Here is a 20,223-nt window from a genome sequence, read left to right as displayed (position 1 = left end):
CGCTTATGGGTAGTATAAGGAGCACTCACTCTATAGGCCGTTTAAGGCGCTTGTATACCTCACCCATCCCGAGTATACTTGCGTCGTGTATCATTGGAGTAAAAGAGACGGAAATATCTTTTTGTCTCTTTTACTCCAATGGTACACGACAGAAGTATACTCGGGATCGGTGAGGTATACAAGCGCCTTTATGAAAATTCTTCCCCAGCCTTTCCAGATTAGGGATGGAAAGGGGAAACGAAAAGTCGACTTTCGACTTTACAATCGACTTTAAGTCTTTCGACTTTTTAAAGTCGACCGAAGTCGACTTTGTAAAAAAAGTCGACTTTTTATCGACTTTTTTTGAAATCATATTTATTTTAAGAATATTCATTTATAACTTATTAATAATTATCTCTGAATCATTTTTTTAAGAAAAATCTAATTTGATGAACTTAAATTTAATTATATTACAATAAGTAATACTTAACTATGAAAGGAAAAATCCAGAATAAACATTTTTAATGTAATTGATTATATTTCTACATTAATGGTAAAAACATTCTATTTTAAAATATTAAAATTATTCTTTATCATCTAATTATAATTATAATTCAATCGAAATTATTGTTATTAAATATTATTTAAATATTCTTATTAAAACACATTTCCTTTTTACATTCTGTACACTGCACTTTACTGCCGTCACCAATTTTTGAAAAATAAATCCAAACAGCACTAGGACCCATGTGCTTAATATTTAATTAAAAATAATGTCGTGCAACACAATGTACGAAAAATAATATATAACGTCCCGAAAACCGTTAGTCCACAGTTTCGTCATGCGTGTTTATCACGTGTCAGTTGTTTTTCATGTTGACAGAAAGTCGAGAAGTCGACCGACGAAGATCGACTTTCATCGACTTCGACCGAATCAAAGTCGACCGCGAAAAGTCGACTTTTTAGTATCGAAAGTCGACTTTCGACTAAAGTCGAAGTCGACTTTTCCATCCCTATTCCAGATTTAATAGAAGCATTTTGAATACCGCCCTTACATATCTCCGATACTAACAACCCTAGCGGAAAAGCGAGGAATTACAGGTCACGTGGTATATTGTTATATAAGTGTTTGTGTATAACTGTCAGTTGGCGTTTTTTTTGAAATGTGTTTGATGCGAGTTAATTTTGTGTAATTATACATAAAAAAGTGAAAAATGAGGCTGCTAAATTGATCAATGAATCAGCATTAACACAGGCAACTTTACTTGATACAAATTATTTTGTATGTTTGTTTACATATAATCACATTTTACATTTTAACAACATTATTAAACAATATCCAGTATGCATGTTATTAAAAAAGATATAAAATATATATTTTAAGTGGGAATTACCGCAGCAGTAAAAGATTTCAAGTTAGTAAACAAGCACCCCTAACCTCAAAATTTATCTTTTATCACGAATTCAGAGAATCTATCAATGCAATTGAATCAAATATATAACAAAATTAATTATCAACACACATTTTAATTTTATTATATGTCAACAAGAGTTTTCCATGTTTAAAGTATGAATAAAATTGATGAAAGTGGAAACTAATTTTCTTCCCCATAAGAATAACATTGTGTCGTTTGTTTGTTGTCCCTCCAGGCCTCTGACGACACACCTAAAATCGACTCTGACGTCACAAGTGACAGAGCCTAATGAATGAAACTTAACCACTTTTATAAACAGGTTGAGAACCTTCTTGTGTTCACTGAGCGCTCACAGCGAGAATCTGGAAAACGTCTGCCTATAGTGAAGTGAAATGTCAAAACTTTCAGTAAATATTATATGTTTTATAAAGAAAGAGAAGCATTACATCAAAATTAATAATTGATACTTCTTTCAATTGTTGCTGAAGTATTTATTAACAAAAGTAAGACTACAAATTAATTTCTATTGATACAAATTCTCTTTTAATATTATTGTAACAATTTTATAGGTTATTTTTGTTTCTATTCTTATAATTGTTTTAAACTAATAATTATACAAAAATTTGTAAATGTCAATTATATTTCAATTAAGGTGTTATCTACCTTAATGCGCGTCAAAAAAGAGGAATTTTAAAAAAATTTGTTAGTCTTGTTTAAAATTTTTTTAAAACAAAGTTGATTTTATCGAATAGTACATATGAAGGGTAGGACAAAAGGGGTCAAGCGCCAATTCACTGTTTTTACAGGAAGTAAAAAAAACATTTTTAAACATTTTGCAGGTCATTTAAAAAAAACTGAGAAAACCGTTTCGATATATTAGTGTGTTTTAATAAATAAACAACAATTTGTTGAAATAAACCTACATATTAACGATAAAATTAAAAAAAACTGTGGTGCCTTGAGGTTATATCAACTGCGCACATTTTCTTTAAGCATTAATTATAAAAAAAATATACAGTTTAAAGAAAAACTGGAAAATTAGTTTCTTTCTATGGAATCGACGAAATGAATAGAAAAAAAAATTCCTTTAAAAAATTGTTTGTTTTCAAGAAAATTACGAATTAATTGCTTGCTTTGGAATTGAGCAATACTTTCATCTTTAAATTCAATTGTTCACTTAGTATAATCATAAAAATATTTAAAAATTAATAACAAAATGATTTTAAAATTGTTTAAAATTGAAAATATATTATTATTATTATTAATTTTATTAATTAAAATAAAATTAAAATAAAATTAAAATAAAATATTAAAATAAAACCTAAAAAAATAATATTTTTGATCAAAATTGAACACCACTTTCTTTTGTTTTTCAATCAGGTTGCAATAAAGTAAATTTGGGGCTATTTTATTAATTTAATTTTTATTAAAAACTGATTTAAATACGCAATAAAAAAGGAAATCCTTCTACAGAAATGTGTAAATGAATTTTCTTGATTTTTTTATGCAAAAACCTCATTTTCGATAAATTGGCGCTTGACCCCTTTTGTCATTCTACCCTTCATATTTCGATACACTAGTATATAAATTTTTATTAAAAAATATTTATAATTTCGATTTTTCCTCAAAAATTGTGATTTTAGGGCTTTCAAATTTCGTTTTTTGACCAATTAATTTTGGTTCAAATTTAAATTCCTTAGTTCACGCACTAGCTATTGTATATGTATAAAACCCTGAAAATTTCAGCCCTATCGGTTTAGCGGTTTTAAAAAAATCACAGTCACCGTAAGTGTAGTTCTCAAAAATCACGATTCTGAGATAATAGACTTTAAACAGGGTGTCTAACGGTCAGGGAAATGTTAGGGAAAAGTCAAGGAATTTCAGAAAATTTCATTCAAAGTCAGGAAAATTTCTGTAAATTTCTATAAAAATTAAAATTTTTTGTGAATTTAAAAATTTTTTAATCTAAAAAAACTTGAATGGTTTTTATTACCATTTGTTACTACCATTAGAAATTAATTTATTGTTAAATATGTCTGTAACCATATTTTTGTCCAAATAAAACAGAAATAAGGTTATTAAAAAGTCAAAGAAAAATAAAAAAATGTCAGGGAGGAGTCAGGAAATTTTTTTCTTAATCCTTGTTAGACACCCAGTTAAAGTTTCAAGCGTATATGGGTGAAAATTTCCCAACTGGGCCACCTAAAACTGACTTCAAATTTAAAATTTTTTTTTTATAATCTATTGCAGGAAGCCGAATTAAAAACATTCCTGAAATGCGTTTTTAAAAAAATTAATTTTTTAATTATTTGTTAACAATTGAATATTTTGTTACCTTTTCACTAAATTTGCAATTACTCTGTTGCTTGTTAATGAAATTTAATAAAATTTGGTGAGCATATAGAAAAATTATGTCTCTTTGAAATGCAATAGAAATTTCAATTAACCTTTATTGTTTATGCAAAAAAAATTGTTTATTTAATAAACAAATGATTATTTAAACTATTTCTCATATGTTTAGGAAAAAATTTCAAAAACGACATAAATCTACACTTTCTCAACTTTAATTTAAAAAAAAAATCTTAGTACCTTTAAAAAATGAGTAAATTACGCGAATTTGAAGAGCGACGTGCAAGCGCTGAAACAGTCACCACTGCCGCGCGCGGCGCGCTACTACGCATCGAAGCATATTCTCTGTTATCGAATTATTGACTGTAATTCTTGAATATCAAATTTTTTATTTATTATATTATTTAACAATCATATAATTTTTCATTACAACTGGTTTCTAAGAATTTTTTCAAAAAACGAATATTCATTGAATTATTTTGCAATAACAGAATTAGTATCACTAGAGAAAATTATACATTCCAATGTAAAATTTTCTCTAGTGAAACTAATTTATACTAATACTAATTTGGCTAAATAAAAATTTGTTTTGGCGAAAATTTGGTTAAATAAAAATTAGGCTATAATAAAAATTCTATTAAAAAAAATTCGTTTATATAAAAATTCAGTTAAATAAAAATTCTGCTATTAAAATAACAATTAATAATAAATTATAATTAATTTATAATAATTTAATAATTTAATTTATAATTTAAAAAAAAAATTTATTTCTTATAAATATAAGAAGAAATTTAATTTTATGAATTTGTTATTTCATTGAAAAGATTTTAATTGGGACGCTCAATGTGTACTAAGTTTGAATTTTAGAAAATTAATTTAACGTAGAACCAAATTTTTTAATAGCAGAATTTTTATTTAACCGAATTTTTATATAGCCGAATTCTTTTTAATAGAATTTTTATTAAAGCCTAATTTTTATTTAACCAAATTCTTATTTAATTAAATTTTCGCTAAAACAAATTTTTATTTAGCCAACCCACGTGAAAAAGTTCCCGGGAGACTCCCGGGAATTTTCCGGGAGTTGACTCCCGGGAATCTCCCGGGAATTTCTCAGTAAAAATTCCCGCAAACTTGTTAACCCTTACGTGAAGCATTGTAGGTGTCTCTGAAACAAAAAACTTTTGTTTAAGGCGTAAAAAATTTTTGTAAGTATTTAAAAAGTTTCATTTAACACTAGGAAGTACCCAGAAGCATATTTAAAGTTTAGGTTATGAAATTTCAAATTCAGACAATTTTGTTGGTATTTTTGTATGTTATGTTTAATACTTCGAGAATGTTTTATAGTTAAAAAAAATTAATCAAAATGTTTTATTCTGTAATTTATTAAATGTCTGTATACATAATAGTTTAATAAAAATTAAAAATCAACGATATTTTTGAAGATATTTTAGTTGTTTTTCAAGAATTAAAAATATAAATATAAATTGATAAATAAATAATCAGAAGAAAAAATTTTAATTATGATAAAAACTTTTTGTTTGAAATTACATGGAATAAATAATTAACTGATTTATATTTAATTTGACGGAGACAGTTGATAAAAATCAATTGACCTAGGAGCAAATATTTGAAGGTTAATTGTAGATATTTGATTTTGACTGAGTTTAGGTAATATGATAATTGCTTCTCGTAAACGATTGAGCTGTTTAACATAAACTTCCCTGAAAAAGTTTATGAAAACGACCTGAACACTAGGAAAGTATTTTGAAACTTCCTAGTGATCATTTATCACGTTTTAAGGTTAACTTGTTCCAGAAGTTGACGAAAAATTACCCTGAGTAATCATAGGTACCTGGAAATCTCTTGTAGCGATCGTCTTTCATATTTTAGGGTTTTCTTCCTCGAAGAAGTTATCGAAATTTAACTAACTTTTAGAGAAGTACCTGGAGAGATCCTAGTAATCGACTATTGATTTTTTTCAGTTTAATACATTGGAAAATGTCGATTAATTACCTGGATCTCAGACTGAAACCTTGAATAGGTTCCTATAAGTAATTAACATGCAAAATATGATTAACCTAAACTTTAAATATGCTTCTGGGTACTTCCTAGTGTTAAATGAAACTTTTTAAATACTTACAAAAAATTTTTACGCCTTAAACAAAAGTTTTTTGTTTCAGAGTCACCTACAATGCTTCACGTAAGGGTTAACAAGTTTGCGGGAATTTTTTCTGAGAAATTCCCGGGAGTCTCCCGGGAACTTTTTCACGTGGGAAATTAGTATTAGTAAGGGAAGTGTCCCGGTTGTGGGCACGCTCCGGTTGTGGGCACCCCCACGTAAGTTTTGACAGCAAGTAGATATTGCTGATTTGAGTACAGTCAATCGTGTATGTTGACAGTACACTGTTTTTGTGTTAATACCGCAACGATATGTGCATTTCCTTAGAAGCAGTGAGCATAATGAAAAATTGCTCGAAGTGTGTTAATTAGGTGTGAATTACTTCAAAAAGGTGACTGTAATTTTTTTGTGTGCAGTGTTTACATTATATTTTGTGATTTAATTTTGACTTTGACCAAAATATCAGTACTATAAAAATTGTTGGTATCTTGAAAAAATAGGTGCTTGTTCCGGTTGTGGGCACCCTCATGTACCCGGTTGTGGGCACCCATGCTTTTTTTAAATAATGCGTATATTTAATTAATTTTTTAACACCAGATCAAAATTGAGAGTAGGTATAAACAAATGAAACACTATCTTAGGAATTTCGAGGTCTCTGATCACGAATTTTATGACAAATTGACAATATGATGGTTGACAGCTGCCAATGCAACAGTCAACTTTTCTAAATAGTGATTATTTTTAACAAAAATGATGTTATACGGGTTTTCGGGGTCGCTGATTACGAATGTGATGTCAAATTGACAATTTGACAGTTGTCAATTAAAGTGTCAACTTTCCTAAAAAGTGATTATTTTGATTAAAAATAACACTAAAAGGATTTTCGGGGTCGCTGATTACGAACTTAATGTCATATTGTCAATTTGACATTAAATTCGTAATCAGCGACCCCGAAAACGAATGTAATGTTAAATTGTCAGTTTGACATTAAATTCGTAATCAGCGACTCTGAAAAACCTTTTAGTTTCATTTTTGCTAAAAATGAACACTTTTTAGAAAATTTGACAGTTGCATTGACAGCTGTCAAAATTTACCTTGAAAACACTTATACTGTCATTTTTGTTTTAAAAAAAACTGCTTTGTATGTAAGCATTGCGTTTCTGATTCTAAAGATAAAAAGATCGACGAGTAAAGTAAAAACTTGTTATAATTGTTGTTAATTTTTATAATTTAATAATTAATTTTGCTGTTTTTTCTGCCAAAAAGGTTTTTTAAATAAAGAAACCTAAATATCACGGAATATTCCATTCACATTCGTGGAATATTCCATTGCAACATTCGAAATATTTTTTTGGAATATTCCATATATGTTCCAGGAATAATAAAATGTCCGATCATTGGAATGTCCCTTTGGAGTATTGTAGGAATATTTTGTTGGAATATTTTTGTAAGTTCGAAAAATATATTGTAATTTTGATGTTTTTCAAGAATATTCATTTTTTTCGTTTTTTTCATTGGAATATTCCCACAATATTCCAAAAGAACATTCCAAAAGGCGGACATTTTTATATTCCTGGAATATAAATAGAATATTCCTTTGGAATATTCTCAATGTTCTAAAGTAATATTCCAGGAATGTGAATGGAATATCCCGTAGTATTTAGGAATTATCATTTTCTTTTTAATTGTGGTGTTTTTACTTAATTTTTATTCATTTTTTGGGAATTTACCTAGGGTGCCCACAACCGGGTAGGGGAGACCGAGGAGGAAAGTAACAAAAATCAGTTTTTTTATGCTAGCATTAAAAATATTTGTCGGATAAATTTGTCTAATATATTAAATGAAAGCTTGGACATTCACCTTTTAAATAGGTTCACAGTAGTTCACAGTATAACTTTTACGCAAGCTCTTCATCTGTTACTTTCCTCCTCACCCCCGAGGAGGAAAGTAACAAGCTCCTAGGAGGAAAGTAACAGTATAAAATTATGTAAAATTCTTTAGACTAATGACTATTATTAATTAGAAATATTTTTATTTGGAACACATAAAAGTTTAAGTACACTTTATACTTATTTGGCACATATTTGGGACATATTTAGCACATATTTCGAACATTTTATGAATTTAGCTCATTTTTTTTCTTAAAGATATTTTATGCTTACCTAGATCACAGGTTTTTCTTAAATAAATCTCTGTTATTCGTAAAATTAAATACGATTTGCTTCAATCATTAGTTAAAACATGGACAATATCGACAACAGGAGAAAAGTAGCGTGTTACTTTCCTCCTCGGTCGATTTTTTCTTGTATGTCAACAAAAAAGTTAAAACTACACAACTGTTAAATTGTTTGTTTAAGCACAACTTAAAGACAGATAATAAGGCTACAAAATAACGAAAGGCACATTTTGAAAAACAATAAAATTAAAGAAATACGAGACTTTGAAAATTTGAACGAAAACTTACTTTTGACGTTTTTTCTGCACGACACACCGGAATCAGACCTAACCTTTCCTGTCAGGCTCGGACACACTATGGAGGAGGAAGGGGGAACAGTGCCGACTAAAAATATGTTTGAACCATGTCTATCCGATAATTTGTTTAAAAGTTATAAGCTTTGTTACTTTCCTCCTTTGTTACTTTCCTCCTTTGTTACTTTCCTCCTCGGTCTCCCCTACAACTTTTTTTTAGACCAAAAATGGTCAGTTCACTAAATTTTAAATAAAATCTTTCTAGTTAAAGGAATAAATTTAATTCTTGTTTTGACAGTTATCTAAGGCCTCTAGAATACCACTGATGCAGCCATGACCCAAAATATGCATTTGGTCAAAAGTTATGAGCCAAAAACAAAAGGGTGCCCACTAGTGATGGATGACGATACAAGAAACTCATTTGTCTTTCTCATTCTCATTTAATCATGAAGTTGTCTCATTTTCGAGAAGCTCAGTTAATTTTTGTTTTTATCATCTCATCTTTTCTCATTTCTCATCATTATTCGTACGCAAAATGTCACTAGACCAACCAAACAATTCAAATAACAGGAATGCTATGAAAAGACGAATAGAACCAGATGAAAATGTCCAACCATCAGGATCTGGAACTGGATCTATTTCGAAGTTCGTTTTTTCTTATTATAAATTTGATAAATATTATTAAAAAAAATATACAGTTATAAAAAATTTTAACCTAAACTACAAAGTTTCTTTATTTAATGTAATGTTAAAAAATTTTGATTTAGAAATAGGTGCATAATAACAATAATAATTTAATAATAAATAAAAAAAATTTACAAGTCCATGTGAAACTAATTTGAAAGCAAATCGAACTTTTACCGTCATTAAATATTATAAAATATTGATAAAATAAATATTTTATTTACCTATACAATTATTTTTTAAGTTTTTATAAATAAAATTGTAATTATAGTGTCCGTCAGGCAATGACAAAGCGCAAGAAAGGAGGAAAACCTTTAGAAGAATACTTTGATTTTAAATATGAAGATAATAAGTCAAAAGTTGCATTTTGCAAGTTATGTTTTGCGAAAAACGGTACAGAAGAACAAATTAAAATGACTGGTGGTAATACCAGTGGCGTTAAGCGACATCTAGAAAAATTTCACGAAACGGAATATTCGCAAATTTGGGAATCTAATTCTATTGAACGAAATGAAGTATAAATTTGAAATTTAATCTAATAATTTAATTTTTAAGGAGAAGGACCAGTAAAATTTGAAATTGTAAATTCTCAAAAAATTAAAAATTTGAACTTCTCTCATTTTATAAATAATTTCTATTATTTTTCATTGACAATTTTTTATACCTTCTTTTTTAATTTTAAACAAAAAATCCTACGTATTTTGAAAAATTTCAATTTTTTCAAAAAATAAAATTTCTAAAAAATTAAAAAAATTAAAATAGTCAAAAATTATATTTTAAATTCTTCTTAGTAAAATATGATTTCAAATGCTGAAACAATGTAAAAAAATTTCACTCTTAAATAAGTATAAAATTAGTTCCAATTTTACTGATGAATCTTCAAAAACTTTTTTCTTCCACAATTTTAATTTTCCTTTGTCAATTTTTTATATGCTTTTATGAATCGGAACAATTAATCTTATAAATTTAAAGAATTCAAATTTTTTCAAAAAATAAAATTGTTTAAATATCAAAAATAATTGTTTTAGATTTAATAATAATGAATAATTTTAGAAAATTATTTCATTTTAACAACATACATTTAAAATTTAAATTTTACTGGCTCATCCTCTTAAATTGTTTTTATTAACACTAATATTCAAAATCATTTTGTTAAGAATTAAATCTCTACCTCATAACAATTTAACCTCATACCAAGTAAAAATTACTTGAATGTTATAAAAGGTGTATGAAAATCTTAGTAAATTTAAAAATAATATTTTACTTAATGAAACGAGTTAGTTTCTTATTTTGTTTATAATAAATAAATAAATTTAACAAAAATTTTTAAATAGGCATTTTCACAAGAACGTTTTGAGAAAATGACAGTGGATTTTATAGTAAGGAATTATCTGCCATACAGTTTTTATGATGATGAGGAAACACAAAATTATTTTCATTTTTTGAACCCATCAGCTAAAGTTCCAAAGCGAAAAGCACTAAAAAATTTAGTAAATACTCGATTTACATCTATGCGAGACTCTGTTATGCGCATATTACAGGAAAATAAGTCAAAGTATTCGTTTACGATTGACAGTTGGACGTCAATTGCTGGACGTTCATATCATGGAATCACAATTCATTTTATCGATGATGACTGGAGCCTACAATCGTTTCTAATTGACTTTGTTCCTACAAAAGGACAGCATGCAGGACGCGATATCGCTGCTGCTTTTCACCAAGTAATTGGAGCTGCAAATCTATTGAACAAGGTGCAAGGTATCACAACAGACAATGCTGCATCTAATACGACATTCGTGAAGGAATTATCCTATCTTATGGAATTTGACTTTGAAAATCAACGTTTTCTCTGCTGGGCTCACGTTTTTAATTTAGCTGCCCAAGATATGCTCAAGCAGCTCAAAATTGATTTTGAAAATGATGATCTCGATTCAGATGAAACTTCTTTGGGTTCCGATAGTGAAGAAGAGTCGGATGATGTTAACAACGATGATTTTCGTAATTTAGAATTAGAAATAGAAGCTGTAATGATAGACCGCGGTACTCAAAGTCCAATCAATAAACTTCACAAACTTTTCAGTATTTTAAAAAAATCAGAGCAGTGGAGGAACAAACTAAAAAGCTGCTGCGATTCATGTAATGTCAAAATGTTATCTCCAAATCTTGATTGTAAGACCAGATGGCATTCTAGTTACGAGATGATTCAAACGGCTTTAAAAATGGAAAGTGCTCTACACTTAATTTGCAGAAACAACGATTCTCTAAGTCATTTATGTTTAACGGAGCAGGAGTGGTTAGTTTTGCACGAAATTTGTAAATATTTGAGGTATTTTAAAACTGTTTCGGATCTTTTGAGCGGAGAAAAATACACTACTTTACCGTATGTTATCGTCGCGTATAATATGCTTCTTGATAAATTGGAAAGTGAAATAACATCTTTGGAAAAGGAAACATCTACTACAGTTGAACGGCAAATAATCGAAGCAATTAGTGCTGCCAAAGACAAATTAACCAAACATTACAAAAACAGTAACTGGATCTACTGTGTAGTTTTAATGGTCAACCCCAGACATAAAAAAGAACAATTTAACAAAACACCTTGGGGGAGAGAAATGCTTCGCTATTCGTTGTCTATGTTTGAAAATATTTACAAAACCAACTATTACCGTCCTTCTCCTCAGGTAAATAATTGAAAAGATTCAATGCGTAATATTTATTCTACCATCCCATGTTGAATTGCTTCCGGAAGTTTTTCAGAACGCTTCCGAAAATTTTCCAACAGTCGTTTCTGCAATTTTTCGGGAAACCTTTTCGTGTGGGATGCTAATTAACTCACATTTAAAAATTTATTTATTTTTCAACTTCGAAAAATTTAATTTGAAAAAATTGCATTTTTTGACTAATCTTTCAATAACTTTTTAGTAATATTTTCAAAAGTAAAATAAAATTTAATTAATATTTTTATATAATTTATATAATTTATTTATGTATTTAATTTATATATTTTTACTAATCGATTAATTCATCGATAGATTGCATTAAATGAATCCCAAGATGAAAATCGAAATTTTGAAGAAAAAGACCAAGATGATATTGACATACTTTCATTTTATGACAGTGATTCTGAAAATTCAATTCCAGCAGTTCAAAAACAGAGAAGAAAAGTATCTCAAAATAAAGAGTGGCGTTATGAAATCGATCTTTATTTTTCTCAAAACAGAGCACACAAAAGTGTGAATATCTTAGAATGGTGGAAGGAGAATGAAAATTTATTTCCAAATCTTTCGCGAATGGCTCGAGACTTTCTCGCCATTCAAGCAACATCTGTCCCATCCGAAAGAGTTTTTTCCAGAAGTGCTCTAATAATTCGAAAACATAGGAACAGATTAAACGATGAATCGATCAGAGAACTTAATGTTTTGAACTCACTCGTTTCATGTTCCTTAGCTTCAAAAATACAAGCAGGAGTTAAAGACTAATTAATAATCAAATTTTTTGAATGCTTTCAAATTTAAGTATCTACAGCAATAGTAACTGTCTGATTAATATTATTATTAGAGTCACTTTTAAATTAGTTCTAATTTGAAATTTGTTTTTATTCTATGATTATTTCTGTACATCTTCTGACTTAACACAAATAAAAATACAACTTTCAATATTAATTATTGATTATCAATTGTACCTACTTGTTGTTTATGAAATATGAATTTACATTTTATAAAGGAATCGTATTTTTTAAAATTTCATTTTCTATTATTTTCTATTTGTGATATAAATTGATAAATTGGCGTGAATGATAATTTATATGTAATAAATAAATATTTATGGTATTTTGTTACATAAAAAATTTTATGATTATTATTTTAATCAACTTATTTTTCCAATAAAAAATTCAATAATTTTTATACAATTCTATCTATAAATATTTTTTTAATTAAAGCAAATATTCAAATATATATTTTAAATAGTCATAAAAATAAAATATTTTAGTATTTATGATATTTAACCAATTATTGTCAAAAATTAATTTTTATATCTTAAAAACTGGTATGCAAAATATAGAGAATTAAAAAAAGTCAAATTATAAAATGAAAAAAGGCATATTATTATTATATTTTTTTATTTATTATAATTATAAAGAAATACCGATGTCTAGATAAAATTTTTATTTTTTAAGTTCATTTTATAACTACAAATAAAAAGGTAAATAAAATTATTATTGGTCTAGAAGTAACACATTTGGTGGTTACTTATTACATTAAATTCAACGAATTTAAAAAGGGACAAAAATGTCGTGTGTATGAATATTAAAAATTACAAACAATTTAACAGTTATCCTGAATTATAACTGACAAAATTTTTAACCAACAATATTTGTCATTGTCATAATAATAATGAAGTATGTAATTATTTGTTTATTGAGTTTTGAGAAATTCGAGAAGCTCATTCAAATGAGACGAGATGAGATGAGAATTTAAACAAAAAAGCACCGAAATTTTCTCGTAATTGATCATTCTCTACATTTCTCGCTCACGTCCATCACTAGTGCCCACAACCGGAACACTTCCCTTATAAATTAGTTTCACTAGAGAAAATTTTACATTGGAATGTTCCAGCGCTTGCACGTCGCTCTTCAAATTCGCGTAATTTACTCATTTTTTGAAGGTACTAAGATTTTTATTTTTAAATTAAAGTTGAGAAAGTGTAGATTTATGTCGTTTTTGAAATTTTTTCCTAAACATATGAGAAATAGTTTAAATATTCATTTGTTTATTAAATAAACAATTTTTTTTGCATAAACAATAAAGGTTAATTGAAATTTCTATTGCATTTCAAAGAGACATAATTTTTCTATATGCTCACCAAATTTTATTAAATTTCATTAACAAGCAACAGAGTAATTGCAAATTTAGTGGAAAGGTAACAAAATATTCAATTGTTAATAAATAATTAAAAAATTAATTTTTTTAAAAACGCATTTCAGGAATGTTTTTAATTCGGCTTCCTGCAATAGATTATAAAAAAAATATTTTAAATTTGAAAAGTCAGTTTTAAGGTGGCCCAGTTGGGAAATTTTTACCCAGTTAATTTTCATAAATTAAAAATGTCGAACGATTTTCTAAAACTTTATCAGATTTGCCTGAAACTTTTTACTCGGGGGATTTTGGGGTCGCTGATTACGAATTTGAAGTTGGTTTTTGAAAATTCAAAATGGCGGATCCAAAATGGCGCCCAAAATATAAAAATTTGAACAGATTTGCCTGAAACTTTTTACTTGGGTTTTTGGGGTCGCTGATTACAAATTTTAAATTGGTTTTTGAAAATTCAAAATAGCAGATCCAATATAGCAACTATAATTTTTAAAAAATGTAATTTTGTTATTAATTTTATTATCTTGGTGTTTTTAGATATGTCTTTTAAAAACTGACATTATATTCGAAATCAGCAACCATACTCTCTAAATCTGAATTAGTAGAAAACTACTAATTAACAGTAAAACCATGAACGAATCGTCCCTACTCCAATTAGTAAAAAATAACTAATTTTTAGTAAAAAAACAACTAATGTAACAGTCAAACTTAATTATTTGTAAAAAAAATTACTAAAATATTTGGGAGACATAAATCATATCATATCATCACCCAGATAATAAAATTAATAACAAAATTACATTTTTTTAAAATTATAATTAGTATAATAGATTCGACATTTATAATTTTCAAACACCAACTTCAAATTAGTAATCAGCGACCCCAAAAACCCCCGAGTGAAAAAATGATTCGATTTCAATGTAATGTAGCTTATTTTCTTCAGAAAACAATTATATCTACAACTTTACTGTGATAATTTTCAAACAAGTAAATCGTTTGGAAAATATGGCTATTTGTTTTAAAAAACCAACTAATATTTTCCAAATGACTTATTTGTTTAAAATTTTCCACGTTGAAATTGTAGATAATCATGTTCTATAGAAAATAAGGCATATTACATTCAAAGCGAATCATTATTTTTTAAAAATTTTTATCCTTTGCAAATTATAAAAATAAATTTTGTAGGTTTTAAAATTTTTTCCTTGAAAATTGATACAATATAAAATTGACAACCATAAACATGTTACAATGTCGACGTTCAATTCGAAATTGATTGATGTATGTATGTAGGTAATCAATCAAAGGTTCCATTAATAATGAAATTGAATATTAAGTTAAAAAATAAAATTTATGGACAGTAATTAAATATAATTTTATGAATCGATGATACGAAAAATTACTCCCTGTTACAATTAACACATATTATTATTCACACTTTCAGGTAAATGAAGAAAATTCGTTATGAGGATATTTAACTGTATCATTTGTTTTTCGATATTTCTGACATCAATAAATTGTAGTGATATCACTACTGCCGTATTCGGAAATGTATTGGATGGAATGCCAGCTGCATTTGGTGACTTTAATTCTGATGAACTTACAGATGTGTTTGTAATTCGAGATAATGGCAGGACCGTTCAAATTATGTTAGCTTCTGATCAAGAACCACTTTTACGCTTATCGAAAAATCTTAGCTGTAGTTTTCGTAATGAGCAAATCACAAATGTTGTACCTGGAGATTTTGATGGAGATGTATTCATGGATGTTTTAGTGACAACTTTAAATGAGAATGATCATCTGACATATGTATACATTTTATGGGGCAGTAATGGTGACTGGAGTTGCAGCAATATCTCAAATCCAATTATAAAAATAAAAGGTCAACCTTTATCAATTGATTATAACCATGACATGATAATTGATTTATTTGGTATAGACAGTGACAACAAGAGAATGTTTTGGACATTTAATAAGAACCGAACTCAGCCTACAGCTATTGAAATGAACAATGCAGATAGTCATAAGTTATCAGAAATAAGTAGTCCTCATTCTAATGCATTTCTAGATATTAATAATGATTTTCATCCCGATCTTATTTTAACCACAAAAAAAAATTTTGAAGTTTGGTTAGGAAATAAATCTGAAGGCTTCTATTTTGATCATAAAATAAATTACCCTTATAATTTTTCAAAAGATCATTTTCCTGGACACATAGGTCAATCTCTATACATTGATGCAGAATCGATTGGAAGAATTGATCTTGTTTTACCTTTATGTTTTGATCCTTTGTGCAAAAACAGCACTATTATGATATATTCAGATGAATGGTATGATTTGCATATTAATTTCAAAGATACTAATAACATTATGTGGGGCTTTGTTCCTGAAAAGAAAGGTATGTACACCGAAACTATAACTCTTCGTGGTGGAGATTTTAATATGGATGGTTATCCAGATTTACTTGCTACTTTGGGTTCAAATTCTCAACATAGTCGAACATTTTTATTACTAAATGTTCATTGCAGCAATTGTGGTAAATTTAAACGAACATTTGAAGTCCACTGGAATGCATTGAGTCCCTTTTATAATAACAGCATTATGGCTGTATTTTATGATTTTTATCAAGACGGAGTTCTAGATGTTATATTCGTAACAAATGATAATGTAAAAAAAGAATATCGCACAGCTGCTTTTAAAAACAGTCTTGACTATGATGCCAACTTTGTTAAAGTAATGGTTCTTACTGGACTTACAAATAGTAAGTATCCAATATCACCGGGTACTTTAGGCAAAAAAAAAAGAACTTATGGAACAAATTTACCTGGCCCTTCTATTGCCTACAAAACAACAACCCAAGATGGAAATCCACGAAACGGAAAAGCTGCACAGTTGCCACAAAGTGCATACTATTCATTAAATTTACCTTACACTACCTTTGGTTTAGGTAGAACTCCAAATTTTGTCGATTCTCTTAAAATAGGGGTAAGTTTTCTAAGAATATTTTTAATTTCAATTTTTTTATCTTAAGGGGACTTTCTGGTTTAGAATTCCAAAAAAATAGATTATTTTTTTTTGCTTGAAAATGTTCCTTAGTATCATAAAATTATTGTCCCAAAACGTTTTTTTTAAAAATATGTTAAAAAACAAAAGTTGTAATCAAAAATTGTTTGGTAATCCAGGCTCAATGTATTACGTTATGAAAACTTTAAATGCGTTTTTCTCGAAAACACATTTTTCAAACTGGTGCACGGCTTTTATCGAAATCTACTGAACCGATTTTAAAAAACCAAAAACCATTCGATTCCTTAGTTAAAAAATCCGGCAGCCCCGGGGCGCGCGAAGGATGATCATCCTTCTTCGCGGTCCGATATTGATACGCACTTCACGCGCATTGTCCAAGCATCGCGCTACGCGCTTTGTTTGTTTATTACAATTCAAAACCTAGTAGCATTAATTACTTTTTAACTACAGTGTGTAATTCAAAAATTTTTCAATTAAATTTAAAAATTATATTAATTATACTACCAGAAAGTAGTTGAATGACCCAAAAATCCATTTGGTAGAATGAGATTTTGTAGTTGTTTCAGACTTTGTAGTTGATAAAAGAGTAAAATTAATTACACACAGAGTTAAAATAAGTACAAAAGTAGTTATTTCAAAAGGGAAGCTTCATATAATCGACTTGTTTTGAAAAATTTATTAGAAACTACTTATAGTCTTTATTAAAATGCGTTAAATTAAATTATACAAATAGCTAAGGTTTAAAGGTATTAGAATAAATTTTTTATCGAGCAAAAAATGAGAATAGCGGCACTGCAGCTGTTCAAACTTAGTTCCTTAATTTTGCGCCGTGGATTGGCCAGGTCTTTGTAATTAACGAAAATCGACAAACCAAATTATTTATTAAAATAAGATATTCCGCTTCGAACTAATTTCAATTGAGTAAAAGAAAAAATTAATTGAAAATTTAAAAACATTAAAAAAAAAACTTTAAAGTAAATGCATTTTTAAAGCAACAAATTTATTATATGAGGTTTTGCCCTCATGTTTTTATTCATAAAAATTTTTTTGTACAATTTATATAAGTGAAATTTTCGGTTTTTATAAATTAAATTTCATTTTCTTAAAGTACTTTGACTTTAAGGATAACATTCTCATCACAGCACTCGCATTTCACGCTCGAAAATAAGAAACATACAATAGGAAAAGTAGGCATGCATTAACCCATTAACGAAATTTCTACAGGTACTTTGAGGCTCTATCAAATAGTGTACTAAAAGAACAGAAAATTTTTAAATAAACAATTTACAAGCATTAAAAAAAAGATTTTTTTAGAATTTTTGTTCAGTTTTTATCATTTTTTCAAATCTTATCCCTTCAGAATACCTTTAAATGCTAAAAATATCGCGTCAAAAATGTTTCAATGCGCCATTTTGAATTTTTAAAAACTCAAAAATTTGAATAATTTTGTTGATTTTTGACGAAATCATCTGGCCAACGAACTCAGGCGAGATTTTGGTACACTTACAGTGTATACCAAATTTGAAGTCGATTCATTAAAATTTGTTCGAGTTATCGTCTGACAAAATTTGTCTACAGACATACATACAGACAAACATTTTTTTAAGACCCATTTTTTCGGCATCAGAAAGTCTCAAAACGTCGAGATTCACTGGAATTAGAGAATGCTCAAAATCGCCCAAATGTAATACCTTCTCATTATGATGAGAATGTAAAAACTAGAGAATAAACCTTTGAAACTTCATATTTCTACCCTCTGTTTTTTTCTACGGGAGTAAATTGACACAAAAACAAAACAAAAGTTTTAAAACTGTCTTTTTTATCAATTCTAAACCAGAAAGTCCCCTTAATACAATATCTTAATAACAATATGAAGAGACTGTTCCTAAAAATGGCATTTACTTTAGCAGAGGATAGTATAAAATTCGGACTACAGAGCAGAACTCATTTCCCATTCAGACTAATAAATTATTTTATGGTTTTTTGTAAATTTCCAATATTAACTATACGAAAAAGTACTATATTTTGTAAATTGAAAAAAAACAATAACAGTGAAACATGTTGTTATCCACACTAATCTATCACTTTTATTATTCCCTTACATTATTATGAAAAATTAATAAAAAGTACAGGAAATAAGTCATGCTGCTTTACATTTATTTATCAAAGAATATTATATCGACTAATATTTTATTTTAATAATTTTAGGTAAATGGAGAATCTCGAGAATGGTTTCAAATAATTCCTAATTCTCAAATGGTTGTCATTCCTAATCCTATTTCCGAACCTAGTAGATGGAAAGCTCAACTTTTTGTGACACCTAGTAAACTGATTTTGTTAAGTGCTGCAGCCTTGACTGGAACTTGTGGTTTAATAACAGCAATTATTCTTATTTTGTATTGGAAGGAAAGACGAGAAGATAAAATTGAGAAACTTCAAGAGGCACATAGATTTCATTTTGATGCTATGTAAATATTTAATATTAAGATGTGAATAAATTATTTAATTAAATAATAAAAACAAATGTTTAAATTTGTTATATTTATAATTACAAATGTTACTTATTTTATAAAACTCAATTATTCGAATGTTTAAAGAATAAAATTTGTGATTTTGCATTTTTATTTCTCTACATTTTATAAAATAGAATCTTGAGAGAACAAAATTTTCATCCTAAATTTTTCTTTGATTAATTATGTTTATCAAAATTACTGATTGGAAGTTATGTATGTCAGATTTATTAATGTTTTATTTATACCAAGAAAAGTTATGAGGAACGAGAGTATATAAAAATGAGAATTACAAGTAATGGAATGGGTAAGGTGCGAATTAGAATGATGAGTGTCAGCGTAGTATCCATTTTATTATATTATTTGTCGACTGATACGGTGAATGCTATCAAATAGCCACTTCTTAACAACTATTTTGTGTATAGTTTTATTTATAACCGCAAAATTGTCAAAAACTTACTTCATTAAATTTTATTTGTAGCGGTAACGATTAATTCGATTTAGAAATGTGTACGTGATTGAATGAGCGGAGATGGATTTTTATGGAAAATTGTAATTTTTATGAGTACATGTGTAAATACATTCGCTAAATTAATTTATAATTTTTGTTCTATATTTGATTTTGTCACTTCTTAATTCAGAGCGTTTATTTCGTGTTTGCGTTTGCCTAGTCAGTCAACAATCAATAGCCGATCTACCACACCTATTTAGGACAAAACGAATAGACTCCTCTCTTTCTTTTGCTTTAATGGCTTACGAGGGATTAGGGAGGGATTACGAGTAGCAAAGTTGCTAAGTTAGCAAAC

The 20,223-nt window shown here is 27.8% G+C and overlaps 1 protein-coding gene across 1 annotated transcript; it reads left to right on the top strand.

Annotated features, from left to right (window-relative positions):
• Window positions 1-1,729: 1,729 nt before the first annotated feature.
• On the top strand, window positions 1,730-20,019 carry LOC127279119 (T-cell immunomodulatory protein). Its single transcript, XM_051301267.1, has 3 exons — window positions 1,730-1,897; window positions 15,328-16,868; window positions 19,116-20,019. The coding sequence occupies exons 2-3, from the start codon at window positions 15,348-15,350 to the stop codon at window positions 19,377-19,379; spliced, it is 1,785 nt and encodes a 594-aa protein (XP_051157224.1). The 5' UTR covers window positions 1,730-1,897; window positions 15,328-15,347; the 3' UTR covers window positions 19,380-20,019.
• The last annotated feature ends 204 nt before the right edge of the window (window positions 20,020-20,223 follow it).

Source organism: Leptopilina boulardi, unplaced genomic scaffold, assembly GCF_019393585.1.
Source record: "Leptopilina boulardi isolate dan_hultmark-lab unplaced genomic scaffold, ZJU_Lbou_2.1 LbouV2_214, whole genome shotgun sequence".
Lineage (NCBI taxonomy): Eukaryota > Metazoa > Arthropoda > Insecta > Hymenoptera > Figitidae > Leptopilina > Leptopilina boulardi.
Note: the sequence above shows the minus strand (reverse complement) of the source record. Positions and strands in the feature narration are given on the sequence as shown.

Coding starts and splice junctions, on each gene's coding strand:
- LOC127279119 (XM_051301267.1), top strand. CDS start 15,348: ATGAGGATATTTAACTGTATCATTTGTTTTTCGATATTTCTGACATCA. Junction 16,869..19,115: donor TCGATTCTCTTAAAATAGGG/GTAAGTTTTCTA, acceptor TAATAATTTTAG/GTAAATGGAGAATCTCGAGA.